We start from the raw sequence: 19577 nt of genomic DNA, 5'->3' as shown, positions 1-19577 counted from the left end.
CAATAACATTGTAAGATTAATGAGTTTATCAGAGCAGCCAACCACCAATTATGCCCAAGAGACAGGTCATTTTGACGAGACAGATTGGAAGATAATAAAAACATATTTAATTGCAAAGGGACAACAGATCTAGATAGGAAACAAATGTGATAAGCCACAACTCCTCCAAAGAAGTTATTGAAATAAACCAGAGGGGAAAAAAGACAATACCTGAAAAGACAAGGTCAAATTTTGCTTACCACAAATTTTTCTCCCTGATACAGAATTAGTGTCAGTACCTCTCCCTTATTTTGTTTTCTTACATTCACTAAGAAGCTATATTCTGAGAGTAGCACTAGTTTTCCTAAAATTTTGCATGTAAACATCAGCTTAATCTTGAGAAAATTTTAAATACGTTTTATTAAATGTGAAAGTGCATTGATGTTGCAACAAAATTGTTCCGTTTCAGAAAAATGATAAACGATTCATATCTTATAAAATTATAATGGCAATATTCTTTGATGATAAATATTGCAATATTATATGCATTGAAGTTGGGACTTATGGTCAACTACCAATAAAATAGTGAAATACTAAAGAAAAGTAACTTGTCTTCCTATCCTCAGAAAATTATAGTCTCTGATGGGCAACAGGCAGAACAGAAAATACTGCAAAAAATCTCAGCCAAATTTATATAGATGTTATAAAATTCACATGTAATACTTATCATTTTAAGAGAGAAATCTATCTTTTAAAGACCTATATTAACGAAGTAATTTCTCTGGATTTGCAAGGTGCATTCAGGGATAAACATACATTTAGATCGGAATGGGTAATCCTATGCATTACCCCAAGAGGGCAAGATTTCTCTCCACAATACTCCATTATACAAGCCATTTTCAATAATGAAGTAATGGCATTTTCAACAGTCCCCTTAGGAGATTCTTTCAAAATATAACATTATGCTTCTCAATTTTAGAGTAGTTTTCCTTTATGTACAACTAAATTTAAGCAATGAATTACACCATGGTATTCTACATGTGATCTAATGTGGCATATTAGCCTCTTTTTAAAATCACACTTTCCCCCAAAATTTGTGAAAAGTAATTTCATTCCCTAATGGTTGTAAGCCAATATATTAATGGAGTCTAAACTACTTTTAGGTTTTTAATACAATCCCTAATCAAATTATTTTTTTTCTAAATATCCTCCCATTTACCTGAACATACCTGTACCAGGGCTAAATTCTGCGTACCTTTCTGCATCTCATTGGAACTCTGCTTCAGAATAATTGCTAATAATTACTTTGGTATCATGAGGCTTTCAAGAATTGTTTTGTTATGTATCCTGTGAATCTGGACTTCTGAAAACATCTGAAGAACTCAGTTAGTGAGAGGAATTATGAACTTTCTTGCATGATTAAGCAGTTCAGTGGGATACAGGAAGCAACCTAATTATGTTTCACTTTGGGGCATTCTACTTGCTTCGACCCAAACTAAGGTAGCACATAAGTACTTTTGAATGCACCTATTTTACACTTACTAATACCATTCAGACATTTCAAATATCACCTTGGTAAAATTTTATGCTGTGAACTCTTAGCAATGTTTCTTATGGAAAGGTAAATCCATTTGATTATTAACTATTTTCTGATTGTAAATGACTTGTCACATAATGTTTTACATACAGTTTTTATGTTAGTTCACTGATTTGGGGTTCCGAACAAATTTCATGTTTTCTTTTCTTTCAAAATCTATCTAGTAATTATCTACAGTATGCCAGGCCATGGTAACAGGTGTTGAGGACATAGTTACCTCGAAGCAAATTACCTGCATTTGCATTGCTTACATTCTAGTGTTAGAGCTGGACCATGAACAAATAAATACACTGTGACAGGTAGTAATGAGTGCTATCCAGAAAAATGCAGCTGAGGAAGGGAATAGAGAGTGAATGGTGTAAAGGATATTATTTTTTATAAGGTGATCAGAAAATGCCTCTATGAAAAATCGAATTTGAGTAAACATCTAAATGAAGTGAGGCCAATGCACAAATTATAGTAAATTGAAGGCCCTGAGACCTAATTAATCTTGGTGCAAGTCAGTGTAGCTGAGCAGAGAGAGTAAGGTGGGGTTAAGGAGAGAAGGTGGCAGAGTGGGGTACAGATATGACATCAGGAGCTGGACAGGAGCCAGATCATATGGGACTCTGGGCCACAAGAAGGAGTGTAGCTTTTACTCTGAAGTCCTTGGAAGCAGAGGAGTTAAGTGTTCTGCTTTAAAAACTGTGTTAGTCTGAATAGCCCCCAAATATATCCACATCCTTGTCCCCAAACATGTGACTGTGTTATCTTAAATGACAAATGGGACTTTGCAGACGTGATTAAATTAAGGATTTTGAGATGTGATTATCCTGGATTATCTACACAGGCACAGTGTAGTCACAATGGTCCTTAAAAGAGGGATGCAGGAGGAGTTAGAGGAGGTGATGTGATAACGGAAGTGAAGATTGGAGAATGTGTTTTGAACTTGGAGAAGGACCCAGAAACCAAGAAACACAGACAATCTCTAGAAGCTGAAGAAAGGAAGAGGATGGATCTTCCCCTCAGAGTTTCTAGGATGAAGCAGCCTGCTTAACACCTTGACTTTAGCTCAGTGAAATTGATTATTCAGAATTCTGACCTCCAAAACTGTAAGAGAATGTTATTTTAAGTCACTAAGTTTGTGGTAATTTGTTACAGCATCAATAGAAAACTAATATAAGTCTACTACCTATTTACTTGTAACTATATATGCATGCCTCTAGTTAAGGATTAGAGCATAGAATGTCACAGAGTGAAAGAAGGAAGTCCTACTAGGAAATAATAGTGGCTTGAGGTGGTGGGTTTTCAGGGAGGGAAATAGACTAAAGAACTTGCTGATTGACTGTGTATCTTGAGTAAGAGACAGACGTTGTATTAGTTTTCGATTTATGAATTACAAATTACCACAACTTAGTCAGTTATAGCAACGCAAATTTATTATCTCAGTTTCCACCCATTTATTATCACAGGAGTCCAAGGAGGCTTGTCATGCCTAGAGTCTCACAAGGCCAAAATCAAGTTATCAACTGGACTGGACTCTTCTATGGAGGCTCTGAGGAAGAACTGATTTTCTAACTCACGCAGATTGTTGGTAGAATCCTGTTCCTATGGTTGTAGGATTGAGATCCCTGTTGTCCTGCTGGCTGCCCAGCTGGGGTGGCTCTCAGCAATTAGAGGCTCCTCTCAGATCCTTTCTCTGTGGTCCATTCCATCTTCAAAGACACCAATGGAATATTGAGTCCTTCTTGTGCTTTGAATCTGAGCTTCTTTCTGCTAATAGCTAGAGAAAACTCCCTGATTTTCAAGAGCTCACATGATTATGTTAGGCCCAAATATAGTTTATAAATATAGCTTAGTCTATTAACTAAAAATCAACTTTGTTGATGAGTGTCCTTGTTACATCTGCAAAACCTCTTTTGCCATTGTCTTAGTACAAACTGCTATAACGGGATATCATAGACTGGCTTAAACAAGGAACATTTATTTCTCATAGTTTGGAAAGCTGGAAGGACCAAGATCAAGATATAGAAAAAACTGGTGTCTGGTGAGATCCCCTTTCCTAGTTTGCAGATAGCTCCCTTCTTGCTATACATGGCAGACAGAGAGTAAAAGTATTAGTTCTCTGGTCTTTTTTTTTTTTTTTTTTTTTTTTTTTTGCGGTACGCGGGTCTCTCACTGTTGTGGCCTCTCCCGTTGCAGAGCACAGGCTCCAGACGCACAGGCTCAGCGGCCATGGCTCACGGGCCCAGCCACTCCCCCTGCATCAGCAGGCGGACTCTCAATCACTGTGCCACCAGGGAAGCCCCCTCTGGTCTCTTTTTATAAGGGCACTAATCCCATCGTGAGGACTTTACCCACATGACTTCATTTAAACCTAATCATGTCCCAAAAGTCCCACCTCCAAATACCATCACATTGGGTATTAGGATTTCAGTGAATGAATTTGGCGGGACAGAAAACTTCAGTCCGTAGCAGCCATATAATTTAACATTACCACTTGTGTGATATCATGTTTCTAGTCCCAGGAATTAGGTTGGAGAATTTTAGAATTTTGCATAATGGTTGCCAATGCTGACTCCTTTTATTTTTTTTTTCTTTCTTAATTGAGCAAGCAGGTGATCAGTGTGCCATACACAAGAATAGTAAGTTCAAGAAGAATAGTATGTTTGGAAAAAAACAGTAAGAATTACGTTAGTTGGAAATGCCTACTAGAAATACAAAGGGTGCTGAGGATCCAGGAGTCAGATATGTTGATATCGCCACAGGAGAATGATATGGGGCTGAAAATGTAAATTGGGGACTTGCTAGCATATATATGACTTATAAGGCTGCATAATTATACAATTTCACCTAGAAGAGGTGTAGATAAAAAGCAATGAGCAGTCCAACATTTAGGGGTCTGGAAAAAGTTGTGGTGTCATCAAATGAAAATGAAACAGAGAGGCTAGTGATGGACTGGAGAAATCAGGAAAGTGTGACAGAAAGAGGAACTTGCTAGAACTGAAAATTCTTGGGCTCCACCTTGAACCTACAGAATCAAAATTCCTGGATGTGGTCATGCAATTTACCTAATAAGCCCTCCAGCTAACTCTGATTCATGCACACGTTTGAAAACTTTAGCTGCGTGGAACACTGGGAAAGTACCCAATGGAGCTAAGTAAGTACTCAATGTGCTTGCATCTCCAAGAGAGGACCTTGAAAGGCAGCAGCAGCATCTGAGAGATCATTAGAAATGAAGGAATTCAGGACCCCAGATTTACTGAATCATATTCTGCATTTTAACAATTTCCCCAGGTGGTTCATATGCACATTAACATTTGAGAAACACTGATCTATACTTTATTAATTCAAAGTTATGGTAACATCTATGTGTAAACACACACACACACACACACACACACACACACACACACACACCCCTACAGATCCCATGCATCATAGTTGATGACTTATTCCATTTAAAAAATAATCTTTCAGACACCTTTTAAAATATATAATTTATGAAGTCTTTAAATATTTAACAACTTAGCAAAATGTTTTCCCCAAATTCCCCAATGCTTAAAATAACCAGGGACTAATCACTATGCCTTCTGAAGACCATGAAAAATAGAATCTGTAGCCCAGAGACTGGGGGAGGAACAAGGCTCCAGTTATAAGTGTCCCAGGTGAAAATTATCAGAGAACTGGGCAAATAGAAATGAACTTCACCAGTTTATTTTTTCCATTCTAATTAAATACACCTGAAATCTGGGAAAGAGTGGAAAGTGTGTAAAGACAAATTACTTCACAGTACTGTGTACTTCTTGTCTGGTTTCAGACAAGCACCTGAGAGTTTTTTAAGGGGAGAGAAGATTATATAAATTGCTTTTTTTAAAAAAAATTGGATCTCAGCCTGAAATTCATCAGTAAAGAATTATTTCATTTCTTAATACCTTAGATTTGTTTGCACATCAAATAAGATTTACTATGTTTTTTTGAGAAACTATGTGAATTGTAAGAAATGGAGAGTAATTCAGGAAATATCAGTATATGAGTAACTTTTTAAAATGAAAGACATCAAATATGAGTAAGAGTAAACTATAGAAGAAAGTAAATATGGTCTGCAATAATATAGATAAGCTGTTTCATACTAAGCAATTTTGTCAAGATTTGAGAATTAATTTAAATAATCAATAACCTTAGACTATTGTCATTTCATTGATTGCAGCATCAAATGCTAATTGTGAATAAATAAAATCAAAGATATTTTCTTTTCAGCAATTAGCTTTAGCAGATGAGAAAAAAGGGAGCTGATATTCATGCCATGCTGAAGAAAGATAAAGATTTATGAGGAGGTGCTCTCCATTCTTTGTGAGCTATAAAGTCTATCCAAATAGCAATATCCTCTCTGGCAGAGAATCTGCTGCTCGTGCTGGCTATGTGTTACTGCATTTGGACTGTCTCCATCTGCAAATGTTGACTTTTCATCTGTGACCAAAGAAAAAAATTTGTATGAAGAATGTGTAAAATATTTAATCCATGTTTAGTTGTTAATTAAAGGTTTTGTCAAATCCTGCTTGTGTGGGAATTCTGCATTTGTTTCTCAAGGTGACTGTAGGTGCTTTCACAATGTTGGGTTAAATTTGAGCCATAAACGAAAACTCTGATGAAGGTTTTTACTTAGACTGAGAAATGTAAATACTTGTTTCAATCATACTTTCACATTCCAACACCTATATGTGACCTAAGTAATCGACTAATCTACAGGAACAATTGATTTATGATTTCTTTGCCCTGTCTTGGACTTCTCATTAGTAGAATGAAAATAACACTGAAAATTTGATTATCTATGACAAACCACAGTGATATTTAATAAAGGAATCAGAGATTGGTAGAGGTCATGAATCAGAATTTAGTCTTTTACTCTCAATTTTTAGGTGAGAAACTAGGAGACGTGGAATCTAAAATTACTTTCACAAAGTTCATGCAAATTCATTATTTTACTGGGGTTCAGATCTATTTCTATTTGCTTGAGCTATGATGATCATGTGACCTGAGATTTCTGGACTAGTTCTGATTTTAGATATTCTATGCAAGAATCTCTTGAACCTAACATGAGATCAAACAAAAGTTATTCAGTGAATGAATGAGAAATGTTTTTCCCATAGGTATACTCAAGTTTGCCAGATCTACTTTTGGATTTAGACTGTCCACATAACTATGCTGTACTATTTTATATACAAATCTGAGTTTAAATGGCAGTGAAATTTGTACCCCTTGATTGTTTTTCTGAGCAGGGTAATAACTGATATTTATTCCTGTGTGACAGTGATTTTAAAATATTGGTTGGACAAGGATAATGGGATCTAAAGTAGAGATCATGTATCAAAAGGGAAAGTGAGCAATGCTGAATGGTTTCCTCTGTTTTCATGCCAATGCTCATATTCAAAATTAACTTTTACTATTTTTAGATTGGAAGCAAATTAATCGATTTGATTTGTATCTGCAACTGATCAATAAGTATAGTGTGTGGAGACAGTAGGGGGGCCTATCAAGTGACTTTACCTGACATTCTTTCAGGTCCCTGCAGATTTCCATAAATATTTAGCTTTAGCTTTCCACTCAGGATAATCCACAAAAATGATAAGAAATTGTTATGCTACTACATATTGTCTCACAAAAAAATTAAAAAGAATAGAAATAAACTGAGGGTGAAAATGAGCCAGTAAAAATACTAATTTTTTGGTTTTGGTCTCCTAGAGATAGTAAAATTATCTAAAAGAGAATATTTGTTTCCCTGAAATTTTTAATAGGAAGATTCAGTATGAAAAGGAGCAAGTATAATAATTAAGATTTTTCTCAGCAAATTAATAGCAAGTACAAAGCAAAATTATAGGATAAAAGCCTACTTAAAAATGGAAATTTCTTTAAAACAAGGAAAGACATTTTATCACTGTGCCTAGAGATCAGGCAAACTGCTTCAGCAAGTCCAAATCAGTGGATGCATCTTTCACTTTAAGATGTTTAGTGATGCACAACTCTTTGCATACTACACTCATGCTACCTTTCAAGGTACCTTCTTCTGGGGAAAATACAGACAAACTGGAATTTAACAAATGTTTTGCATAAAAATGATGATATATGCTCTTAACCACAAAAAGACCATTATAACATGACAATCAGATATGTTTTGTATGGAAGAGGTATTTTTCTATAATAAAAATTGAATGAGACAAAAATTGAGTGAGATGTGATGAATCTGAACCAAATGATATAAAAGTGACATCTATTTTACAATTCAATTTTCACAGTCTGTTTAGTCTTATTTTACCCAATAGTAAAAATTCTAAGGAAAATTTATTCATGTAAAAGTACAAACCGTTATATAATATGAAATCTGACCAGAAATATGAAAGGTCTCATGATTTTTGAAAAAAATATCAGTTTCGATCTTTGAAATTAAAGGGTTTCAAACCATCAGTTTGAAAAACAGTGGGCAACAGGCCAGAAGGTACTTGTTAATTATAGCAGTGAGTTAATCAATGAACTAACAATTCTGCTTCCGGGTATAATAAAATGAGATCAAAGCTCATTCAACTATCCTACCATTTAAGTATAGCTGGAGATCCATTTAATTGGATAGTTTCACATTTTAAACCTGCATGTTTAAAAGTCAGCAATTCAAGCAGCTCTATGACAGCTGTTGATGCCTAAATCATAGGAAAATTATTTTGTTTGGTTTTGAACAGGAAGATGGAGCAAAGATGGAGAGGGAAATACATTGAGAACTGATATAAACATTAACTGAGATGACTTTCAAGAAGCTTTTTATGTGCTTTTGTTTTTGCTTTCAACATTTAAATGCAGAGGCAGATGGCTTGGACAGTTTTATCAGCGCTTGTGTCTTTATACATTAAAAAATAAAGAAAGATAACCAAACTCATAGATTGCAGATTGTTAAAGGGGACAAATAATTTAGGTTTTTTAAAAAATCAATAAAAATTTCAGTGTTAAAATAATCATGATGGGGGATTTTAAGTACTTTTTTTGAGAAAAAGGAAACAGATTGGTATAATGCTGAAATTGTAGAAAGTATTTATAAGCAGCTTTAAATCCTGATCTGGATTCTAAATAGATATTGTATGATGTAACACAAATAGGACCTCAAAATTTATGAAAAAATTGGAGAGACAGGGAAACATAAGTGCACACATGCACCAAGCACACACACATGCACACACACCATCTCAAAATTTATTAAGAATCCAGCACATTTCTGACACATGTAATACATGTTAAATATTCAATGTTGAGGGAATTATGAAAAGTAAATATAATTATTCAACAATTAAGACGATTCCTTATAGTGATAACATTAAAAATAATTATATGTCAAAGATAAAGGATAATATTTCAGTGAATATAACTTTTGCAGTATTAGTAAAAAATCCCTGATATTTTAAATGATATATATATAGATATCTATATCTATATCTATATCTATATATATATATATATATATTTTTTTTTTTCGCCGTACGCGGGGCTCTCACCACTGCGGCCTCTCCCACTGCAGAGCACAGGCTCCGGACGCGCAGGCTCAGCGGCCATGGCTCACAGGCCTAGCAGCTCCGCGGCATGTGGGATCTTCCCGGACCGGGGCACGAACCCGTGTCCCCTGCATCGGCAGGCGGACTGTCAACCACTGCGCCACCAGGGAAGCCCTAAATGCTATATATTTGATGGAGAATCATGAATTATTTTCAATTATATTTCGGAAAATGACAATATTAAATAACAGTGCTTTATAAAGAATGTTTTTCTCCCTTTTAAAAGTATAAAACAGGGCTTCCCTGGTGGCGCAGTGGTTGACAGTCCGCCTGCCGATTCAGGGGACACAGATTCGTGCCCCGGTCCGGAAAGATCCCACATGCCGTGGAGCTGCTAGGCCCGTGAGCCATGGCTGCTGAGCCTGCGCATCCGGAGCCTGTGCTCCGCAACGGGAGAGGCCACAACAATGAGAGGCCCGCGTACTGCACAACAACAACAAAAAAAAAGTATAAAACAAATCAGTAAGTGGTTCTAAAAATGAGAAAAACTAACTGGAAACTATTCAATGTTTAAGATGCTTCAGATTATAAACTTTTAAAAGACCAGAACTTTCAAGGAACCAGTAGAATGACTGTGTTCTCTTTAGTAATTCATAATAAAAATGTTTCATTTTTCTTTCTACCAATTCATGACACAGGCTTTATGGAAGAAAACTTGGAAGCACTGTTATTTCCCAAAATAAAACTTGTGTGTGTGTGCGTGTGTGTGTGTTTCAGGGCAACCACTGGAAAATATATATAGGTCCAAATAAAAAGAGTAAAATTTTCCGTATTTAATGTCATGTCCCAAAATAAAAACTTGCCAGAGAATAAACAAAGTAAGCTTTCCAGCAATGCAGCTCAATTACATAAGCAAATTGTTATAATGTAGTTTAGTATATATATTTTTTCCCTTTTCTTTCTTTTATTCCTTTTTTTTTTTTTTTTTTTTTTGCTGACTTGACTCAGTTCTGTGGCCTTGGCTACTAGCTGGTCAGTTTCCTTTCTTCAGTAAATCCACATCCCACCACTTCCCTTCTAGAGCTCTCACACTTCTAGGTCATTATGCACCCAACTTAATTGCTCCAAAGTTAAGGTACCAGATATCTTGAGACAGACTCTGTGCCCTAGAGCCTGAGAAATTTTCCTAATCAGTCAATCCACAAAGTGCCCTGGAAACCTAGCTACCTCCACCCTGATTGGCCATACATACACTGTCCCCTACAATTCCAGCTTATTGTTACCCTGTTCTTGGTACAACCGTCTATGTGCCCCTGCCTGGTGGCCTTTTCTCCTTTAGGGCTATAAATAACAAAAACTGTCCCTCATGCAAGTGCCATCGTTGTGTTGTGTCGCACTTTTCGATGGATCTTTAAATTTTATATAACAATCAGCTACCTAAAAGACTGACCTAAGAATCCACAAAACTTCTGTAAATTTATTTATAGACTTTATTAAAAGCCTTCAAATTTATTTACAAGAATGAATCATAAGTAAAATTTTCAGAGAGCAATTAATATTATCTAATGGAAAAACCATTTTTTGCAAGTTAAATATTTTGTACAGTACACACAAATTTTAACTGTAAGTGTCTTAAATTGTCAGTTATCTGTAAGAACTTTCAGAAAAATGTAGAAATGGAACTTGGAACAAAGTCCCTCTGTTGCCTTTTAAAGGGACAAGCCTCCCTAAACCCTACCTCCTTCCCAATGACACATTTTCTCCTCTCTTAGCTCACTGCTTTTAAGGCAATTATTTGTTTCCCAGGATAGACCCAAAGCTCCATGAGGATAGTGTTGACATCTGCTTTGTTCACTGCTATATTCCTGGTGCCTGTCACAGTGTCAGCATATAGTAAATACTCAGTAAATATTTATAGAATAAATAAATGTTATCAGTTCTGAAAAACAATATACTCTATTTGTTAAAGTGTGTCATTAAATGCTGAAGACTTAGGGTCCACATATACTTATAGATGCACACAGACACACACACACACACACACACATACACACACCCCTAGTGTTCTCAATTCTTGGGTAATATTCTTAATTTAATAAGATGGCAATGTATATTGGATAAGACTATTTAAAAAATAATCTTGCATATTCTCTCTTTTTTATGTACTCAATAAAAACCTGATGCTATTAATATTTCTAAGGTAGCTGATAATTTATTTTTTACTTTGGGGATATTAACAGGAAAAGAAAAACTTATTAATGATTCTGGAAAAGTAAAAATTAAGGATTGATTTATAGGCCTCAATATATATTATACATCAAATTGGTGATTATCTCTGTTGATGGCTAGAAAGGAGTGAACTTTTTTTTTAATATTGAGTTTTTTATTTTATCTTTGGCTGCATCGGGTCTTAGTTGTGGCATGTGGACTCTCTAGTTGTGGTGCACAGGCTCAGTAGTTGCGGCGTGCAGGCTTAGTTGCCCTACGGTATGTGGGATCTTAGCTCCCTGACCAGGGATCTAACCCATGTTCCCTGTATCGGGAGGTGGATTCTTAACCACTGAACCACCAGAGAAGTCCCAGACTTCTAATATATCTCTGCTAAATATGCTAAAACATATTGAGCAGAGAAGTTAAATAATTCATTTATTAACTGTCACAAAGTATTGCTAAGGCAAAGAGATTTGTTGTTGAGGAAGCTTTTGGTATGATGTTTGCGAAATCAGAATCTTCTAATTACTTAAGGTCTGCCTTTTAAGCAGAGGATATCTTTTTTTTTTTTTTTTTTTTTTTTGCGGTACGCAGGCCTGTCACTCTTCTGGCCTCTCTCGTTGCAGAGCACAGGCTCCGGACGCGCAGGCTCAGCGGCCATGGCTCACGGGCCCAGCCGCTCCGCGGTATGTGGGATCTTCCCGGACCGGGGCACGAACCCGTGTCCCCTGCATCGGCAGGCGGACTCTGAACCATTGTGCCACCAGGGAAGCCCAAGCAGAGGATATCTTTAATAATTTCTCAGGACATTTTCAACATCATAAAATTTTAATTAATAATTAACATTGTTCTTAGATCATTGCTATTGCTAAGCACTATGAGGAATCAGAAGGCTAATAAGTTGTTTTTTTCCATCAATGGATTTTAAATCTAGTTGAGAGAAAACAAAAATGTATACTAATGAATGATATTTTTGTCTTTTGTCCCCCAAAAGACAAAAATGTCATTAAAGTAAGAGTTGAGTGAGTGAGCTCAATTAGGAAATTCATTATTCATTAATAAGGGAAGATCTGTGGAAATCTTCCAGGTGCATGTAAAACATGAATTGGCAAAGTTAGGGAAGCTTGCTGTGGTACCTGGGAAGCAAGCTGCCCCTGGAAAGAATCAGTAATTAAATGAAAACAAGCCAGGCAAAAAGCATCTTCCAGGCCTGCGATCCTGATGTAAGGGGCATTGATTGGTTTGAGCAAAATGTGTTAACTTTGTGGATACAGAGTCACTGAACACACCAAAGCAAAACTAAAAGGGAGAAATTAGTTTGAACTTTTAAAATGTGGGCAGAATTCAGAGGACAGAGAAAGGCTCATAGAGAAGATTAAATTAAATACCCTAGGAAGTAAGTAATCATTCGAGGTTTGTGAGAGAAATAGTTTTAAGTAATGAACGTATGTTTAAAATGATAAAACTATTTGCTCTTGAGGGGATGGGACTATGGGTCAGATGAGAAGGAATTTTAAGGTTATTCTAAAGAGCAGATTTTAGATTTCAAAAATGACTAAAATTTCCGTTTGTATGTAAGAGTACATTTTAGGCATATATTTTTTTCACATCCAGTGTCCATTTAAATGTTGTCTGTGTGTTGAGGTCTCAGGTATTTGCCACCAACTCTTACCTATCTCAGCAGGTATTTCTTTTTTAACATGTAAGAAGTAACTAGAATATTATTAAGAAAAATAGATGTTAATATAAAAACCCCACAATTATTGGGCACTTAAAAATATTAGTAGTGCTAACTTGGACTTTAGCAAAGACCTACATTCCAATTGTTGGCTCTTTTAATAGTTGAGTAGAAAAACTTTCAGGGATATTTTCTTCATTTTTCTCTACACTTTTATTCTGACGACTCTCTACTTTTGAAAATGCTTTATGCCTCAAGCGTTCTTGCCTATCCACTTAACCTCATTCGTAAAATCAATTCCTAATTTTCAAGCTACCACTTATCATTTGACTGTTTAATCAAGGGGAAAAAAAAACAATGACAACAAAAAAAACTTTCCCTTAACCACTTGACACTTGTTGTTTATCAGTAAAGAACTGATGTCCTTTTTACGTAATCAGAGAAGAGTTTACTTTCAAAATCATGGTTAAAATGTTTTAGATTGCCTGCTGGTAAAAAAATAAATAAATAAAAGAAAAATATCTATGATGACTTATTTTCCTTTTGAATATTAGACTCCATGTGACCCAATTTGCAACTTAGCTAGACTTTCATGTTAGTGAAATTTGGGTTAAGAAATCAAGAAAATAGGTTAAGCTTGGAAGGAACCACATGTTGTCTTTGGATGCAAATGGTGTCTTTATTTACTGGGATTTCACAATGTCAACCAGTCAACCAGGTATATCTTTAGTAATATACTTTAGTTAAAACATTCTTTAAAATTATTATTTAACTTTCTAAAATGTTGCAAAGTTATTTTCATGGGATTTCATGCTAAAAACACACGTTTATATAGAAAAACATTTTGTATAACCTTTACAGTATTTTTTTTTTTTTTTTTTTTTGGCGGTACGTGGGCCTCTCACCGTTGTGGCCTCTCCCGTTGCGGAGCACATGCTCCGGACGCGCAGGCTCAGCGGCCATGGCTCACGGGCCCAAACACTCCGCGGCATGTGGGATCTTCCCGAACCGGGGCACAAACCCGCGTCCCCTGCATCGGCAGGCGGACTCTCAACCACTGCGCCACGAGGGAAGCCCTACAGTATTTATTTTTAATGTTATATTTCAAGTAATACTTTTTATATTCAAGGAGTTGATATGTTAGCATATATTTCAACATTGCACATAAAATTTTTGTACTTTTCACTATTTCTCGTGAATATGAGTTTTTTTGTGGAGAAGTAGGACATAAATTAGTAATAATACATATGTCATGGAAAAAGTTCATCAGAAATGATATGTCATGGGTATATCTCTTTACTCATGTCTGTCTATTTATTTTTCTATCTGTCTGTATCTCTAGATATAAATGAAGGCTTAAGGAAAAGAGATAATTCTCACCTCAAGTAAAAGGAATTTTATTCCTCCTATGTTATTCTTAAAAGAATGAGGAATCATATATTTGAATTGTTTACCTTAATACAATTTTCATGAACAAATGAGATTACCAATGCACTTTTTCTCTAAGGAGATAATTTTAAATGAAAACTCTAACCACTTTCTTTCCTTATTTTGTCTCTTGTCCTCTGCAGATGGGCCTCTGGGCCCCCGAGGATTAGCTGAAGCTACAGAGATGTGCACTCAAGAGTGCTTGGTTTTGGGTCACTCTGATAACTGCTGGATGCCTCCTGGCTTGGGTCCCTATCAACACCCTAAATCACCTCTCTCAACCTTTGCACCCCAGAAAGAATGGGTCAAGAAGGACAAGCTTGTGAATGGGCACACCCTGACCAGAGCCTGGAAAGAAGATAGCAACAGGAACCAGTTCAATGACCGTAAGCAGTATGGTTCCACCGAAGGCCATTTCAACAATGGCAGCCACATGACAGACATTCCTCTGGCAAATCTGAAGTCTTATAAGCAAGCAGGAGGTGCTATTGAGAGTCCTAAGGAGCACCAACTCTAAAAAGAAAAAGGCTATATGGGACCTAATAACTTTAAACTAAATAGACATGTTAATACCGTGTGTGTCAGAGCTTTATGTATTCAATAGATCTCTACAACTATGCCCCTTATAGCAGGGATATCCATAACTTTGTGTTAGCACCATGGAGGATGCAGTGTTTTACCACATAAGAGAGAGAAGATAGTTCTACTAGCCATGTGATCTTGTTTACTAGGATTGATTAAACTCTCCAGAGGTCTCTCCATTGTGCAAATATCCTTTTTTTTTAACTGCATTTTATTTTGACCCTGGACTGCTGCTATGAACAATAGAATATGCATTTGGAGAGTAAGAAAGTTCCATGGATTAGAGTGACTGACAAACATATCCAGTTAGAAAATTGTGCTCTTTTTGTTGTTGATCTGTGCTGGGACTGCTATACTTGACATTATACTTCAAACGAAATTTAAAAAGATAAGCATTAAACCTATTGTGCTGTTAACATTAGTGGACACTTGTAAGTCAATCAGTGTTAAAGTATTTGTAAATAGAAGCAAGCTATTATTAACAACTTTTGTGTACTTATACCGTTCACCTAAAAAACGTTGTAGCATAATTCTGTGTTTTATGGTTGCTTCTTTTCTTTTTCTGTTTGCCTCTTTGTTGCTATTTTTGTTGTTTCTTTTAGTGAAGTGTTTCTGAGTCTGTCTTGACACACATTGTTCAAAAGATCTCAGATACTTGTAGTGAAAATAAAGGTTCTGGAATCTCGCTTCTTTTATGATAGCTTATGATGCTGGAATTCTATAAGAAATAAAGATAAAAAATGAAAACTTTATATAAAAAAAGGACTTCTGCAAAAGCTTGGAAATTCAGAACCTATTTTCTTGACATCCTTATTTTCAAAGTAGGCAAAAGCAAAATCACTTATTTAGTAGCATAGAAATGGGAAAGTGTTATCCTTCAGAAAGTGATATATCCTGTGCTTGTCACTCATGCAAAACTTATGTATTAAATTAGCATATATTGAAGAAAAATTACTATTCAAAAATAGTTTCAATTGGGAAAATGTGTGTCTACAACTTTGTTGAAATGGCAGTTTGTGTTGATCCTCATATACAATAATGTTGTTGTAACACAAGTGTTAGACCATAGTCACAAACTATTTAATGTGTTGTGCCTTCATGATGTAACAGAACATTCTCCAGGTAGACTAGTTGGGGGAAATTAAGGGATAGATCTCTAATTATTGCTGTTTAACTGTTTGTTATCATAGTTGGTCAATGCCGGCAGGTACCAGCATCTTGTCACTTAGGTCAAACCAACAGAGTGACAGCTAATGTTAATAAGATCTCAGTTGCACGTGCAAACAAATCCAAATTCGAGCATTCTTAGGAGGTTTTTGTTAAGGCATGACAGATGATTTAAACAAATAAATAGCATGCAACAAAATGTCTTTATTGAAAGAAGTGAAAGTTATCTTAATGCCACCGTTCAACATCAGTTTAAAAGTAAAAAAAAAAAGTAAAAAAATGGTTTGCTAATCTGATAGATAATTTGTTCTTACCAAAAATAAAATTACTTTGTAAATAGCAATTCACATTTTTCCACAGTATAATGGAAAATAATGGGTAGGAGTGCATAGCTTATTGAAGTACATATTTGTCAGTTTGTGAGGGGTGTTTGATGACTTTGACACAATAAATATCTAAACAATTATCCTTGTTACTGCTTTGCCAGTTCTAAGTTATTTACAATTATTCAGCTCTTGCAATAAATGTTCTGAATTCCTGACTGTAGTGTGTTAATTTGTGGTCAAAATCCAAAGTGATGATTTTTACTCTAATTGTTAGATAAGTATATGTTAATAAAAGTTAACTTTTAATTAGAAATCAAAGAAAATTTGTTAGGGGTTTAATAATACCTACGTTCTGAAAATAAGTTTCCAAGTTAGGGTTAAATTCCCCTAATGCTCTATGAAATCATTTTCTTGGGAAATTCAGGGAGAAAGTTCACCTTCTAGTCAAGATTCATACAAGTTTCATCAAAGTGAAATTCCAAGTCAGAAACTGGGCAGGTAACACTGGTTATTTAGTGAGGTTATCTTCTTCACTCTTAGTATCCTTTAATAAGATTTCATGAAACAAACTCTCAAACATTTCATTGCTGGCAGAAGAGGACTATTCAGGGATTGAGGCTTTGAAACAAGGGCCAAAACTTCAGCTATATTTATTTCAGGTTAGGAAAATAGGCTCAGAAACTGCAAAAGATAATAAGACTCACACATATGCCATGTGTTTATATTCACCACAGAGCAACTGGATCAGAGTTTTAGGGTAAGTAAACAGGTCTGACTCTTTCTCCACAGCTTTTTGAAGAGTTGTAAAATAAGACTCAGGAGATAGTGACATGGAGGTAAAGATATTTGCTTGGATCAGTGGCTGTATGTGAGACCCTATCCCCTCACCTCTGAATAAGCCAGATTTATCCAGTAGTCTGTGGCGCCACCCTCCTTTCAGGGGCAGAGCCTGCCCTAGGACACAGAGAGTGAATGAATCCTGGAAACAGGCCACTCTTGAAAACAAAAGTCCATGCCTGCTCAGTCCCTCCCTCCATTTTTTACCAGTCAGATGTCATTCCTTTCTGCCTTGAAGAGTGAAAGATGAGAGAAAATAAAATAATTATGCTCCTACCTTTTCTTTCCCTAAAAGAGTGGAATAGAAATGCCTTCCTCCAAACCAGAAGTTTGGAAAAGAAACTCCCCATCCTACTATATTTCTTCTAATAAATATGACAATATCTACTCTTATCAAGGCATTCAGTTATATGCTCTGTAAAAATTAAAATAAGTAACATTACAAACCAAACGGAAGTATTTATTCATTAAGTAAATAATACATTCATGATAACTAATCTTAAATATCACCCACATTATTTTATTGCATAGACATTGAATATTATAAATCACATTTACCTGGAAATCAAAGGCAGTTACATTTCCTAGGAAAGCACATGTATGAAATGTATAAAAATAATGACTTTTAAAGTGATTATCAAATGCTACAGGCTATATGCCACACATTTTCTAAGGTAGATATAGAAATAAATTTATTATGCTAAATATGACCCATTTGAATGAACATTTCTACACATATACTAACATAAAATATATATTTAAATAATGGTTATTCATTAACAGACAACTGAGTAGTCATTTTGCTGCACTGATGCTATTCAGCAAATCTCTTTCAGCATAGAGTGGTGTTCCCTCTTCCAGCACCATCATTCCTTAGCTAAAGTAAGAAATGCAGCTGAGGCCCAGAAGCCATTCTAGTATATATTAAACTCTCTTGAATAGAAGCCAGGAATGGCTAATTATTATTAATAAGGAGTTTTGGAAGCCAGGGATAAAAGAGATGCCTTGTCAGTTTCAATTCTAATGTGGATGCGAGGGTGTTACTTTGTAAGAGGGCAAACCAAACTATGAAAAGGAGGAGTGGTGTTAGGAGTCTAAAAAATGCTTCATTGTTCTGCTTTGTTTTAAATAGAGCTGACCGCCTCTCCCTAAAGGAAGCTCCTTCATTGGTTCTTTTGAAAGAGATCACTTTCAAATTCTCCCAGTGTTCTTAAAGGCATAGTGATCACATAATGATTTCTCTATATACTGTTCTCCCCTTATCACAACTACCAATCTAAATTTTAGTACACATCAACCAGGTTTTCCACTGTTGAAAAAATATAAAATTAATCTCATAGCAATAAAATACTTTTGTAAGACACACAGTATTTAAAGCACGGCTATCATAATAATATTTCATTTACATTTAGTTCACTCAGTTTTCATTTATATTAATGAGTATTCCAAAGATATCAATTTTCTATTATCATGATGCCACCATTATCCATTTTAAAATATTAAATAAGGTCTATATTTTCTTCAAAAATGAATTTTGTTTTCTTATTTCTTAGACTTCTTAAATAGTGCACCACACAATGAATTGAGTTCTGTCCACATTTTTGTTATCCTAACATACCACATGGTTCTTGAAGCTTTATAATGAAAAGCTCTTTCTAATTTTTCTCATTTTTTACCCTAAAATTTTCTTTTTAAAGTTCTATGGTTGTGTTCTTAGAGTACATACAACACAATTATTATTGGACTCATTCAATGTCGAATATTATAAAGTCCACATATTTGCAAATATGCTCAACTACAGTAAATTTTTTTTTTTTTTTTTTTTTTTGCGGTACGCGGGCCTTTCACTGTTGTGGCCTCTCCCGTTGTGGAGCACAGTCTCCGGACGCGCAGGCTCACCGGCCATGGCTCACAGGCCCAGCTGCTCCACGGCATGTGGGATCTTCCCAGACCGAAGCACGAACCTGTGTCCCCTGCATCAGCAGACGGACTCTCAACCACTGCACCACCAGAGAAGCCCTCAACTACAGTAATTTTTCGGATACTATTACAGTACTATTTAAACTCAATCCCTGTATTTTCTGGATCTTTGTAGTTCTTTTTAAAAAACATTTATTATGATATAACTGTCATATCACGTTGTATTAGTTTCAGGTGTACAACATAATGATTCAACATTGGTATATACTGCAAAATGATCACCACAATAAAACTAGTTAATAGTCATCACCCCCCACGGTTACAATTTTTTTCTCCTGATG

General features: G+C 35.5%; 1 protein-coding gene across 2 annotated transcripts in view; it reads left to right on the top strand.

Annotated features, from left to right (window-relative positions):
* PCDH9 (protocadherin 9) overlaps positions 1-16694 on the top strand; it is a 976450-nt gene extending 959756 nt beyond the window's left edge. For both annotated transcript variants that reach the window (XM_033409955.2, XM_004282152.4), the window contains exon 4: positions 14548-16694. In XM_033409955.2, the coding sequence (XP_033265846.1) occupies positions 14548-14921 (374 nt within the window). In that variant the 3' untranslated portion in view covers positions 14922-16694. The remainder of the gene's footprint in view (positions 1-14547) is intronic.
* The last annotated feature ends 2883 nt before the right edge of the window (positions 16695-19577 follow it).

Source organism: Orcinus orca, chromosome 18, assembly GCF_937001465.1.
Source record: "Orcinus orca chromosome 18, mOrcOrc1.1, whole genome shotgun sequence".
Classification (NCBI taxonomy): domain Eukaryota; kingdom Metazoa; phylum Chordata; class Mammalia; order Artiodactyla; family Delphinidae; genus Orcinus; species Orcinus orca.
The sequence above is the reverse complement of the archived record's forward strand: the minus strand, read 5'-3'. Positions and strand labels throughout refer to the sequence as shown.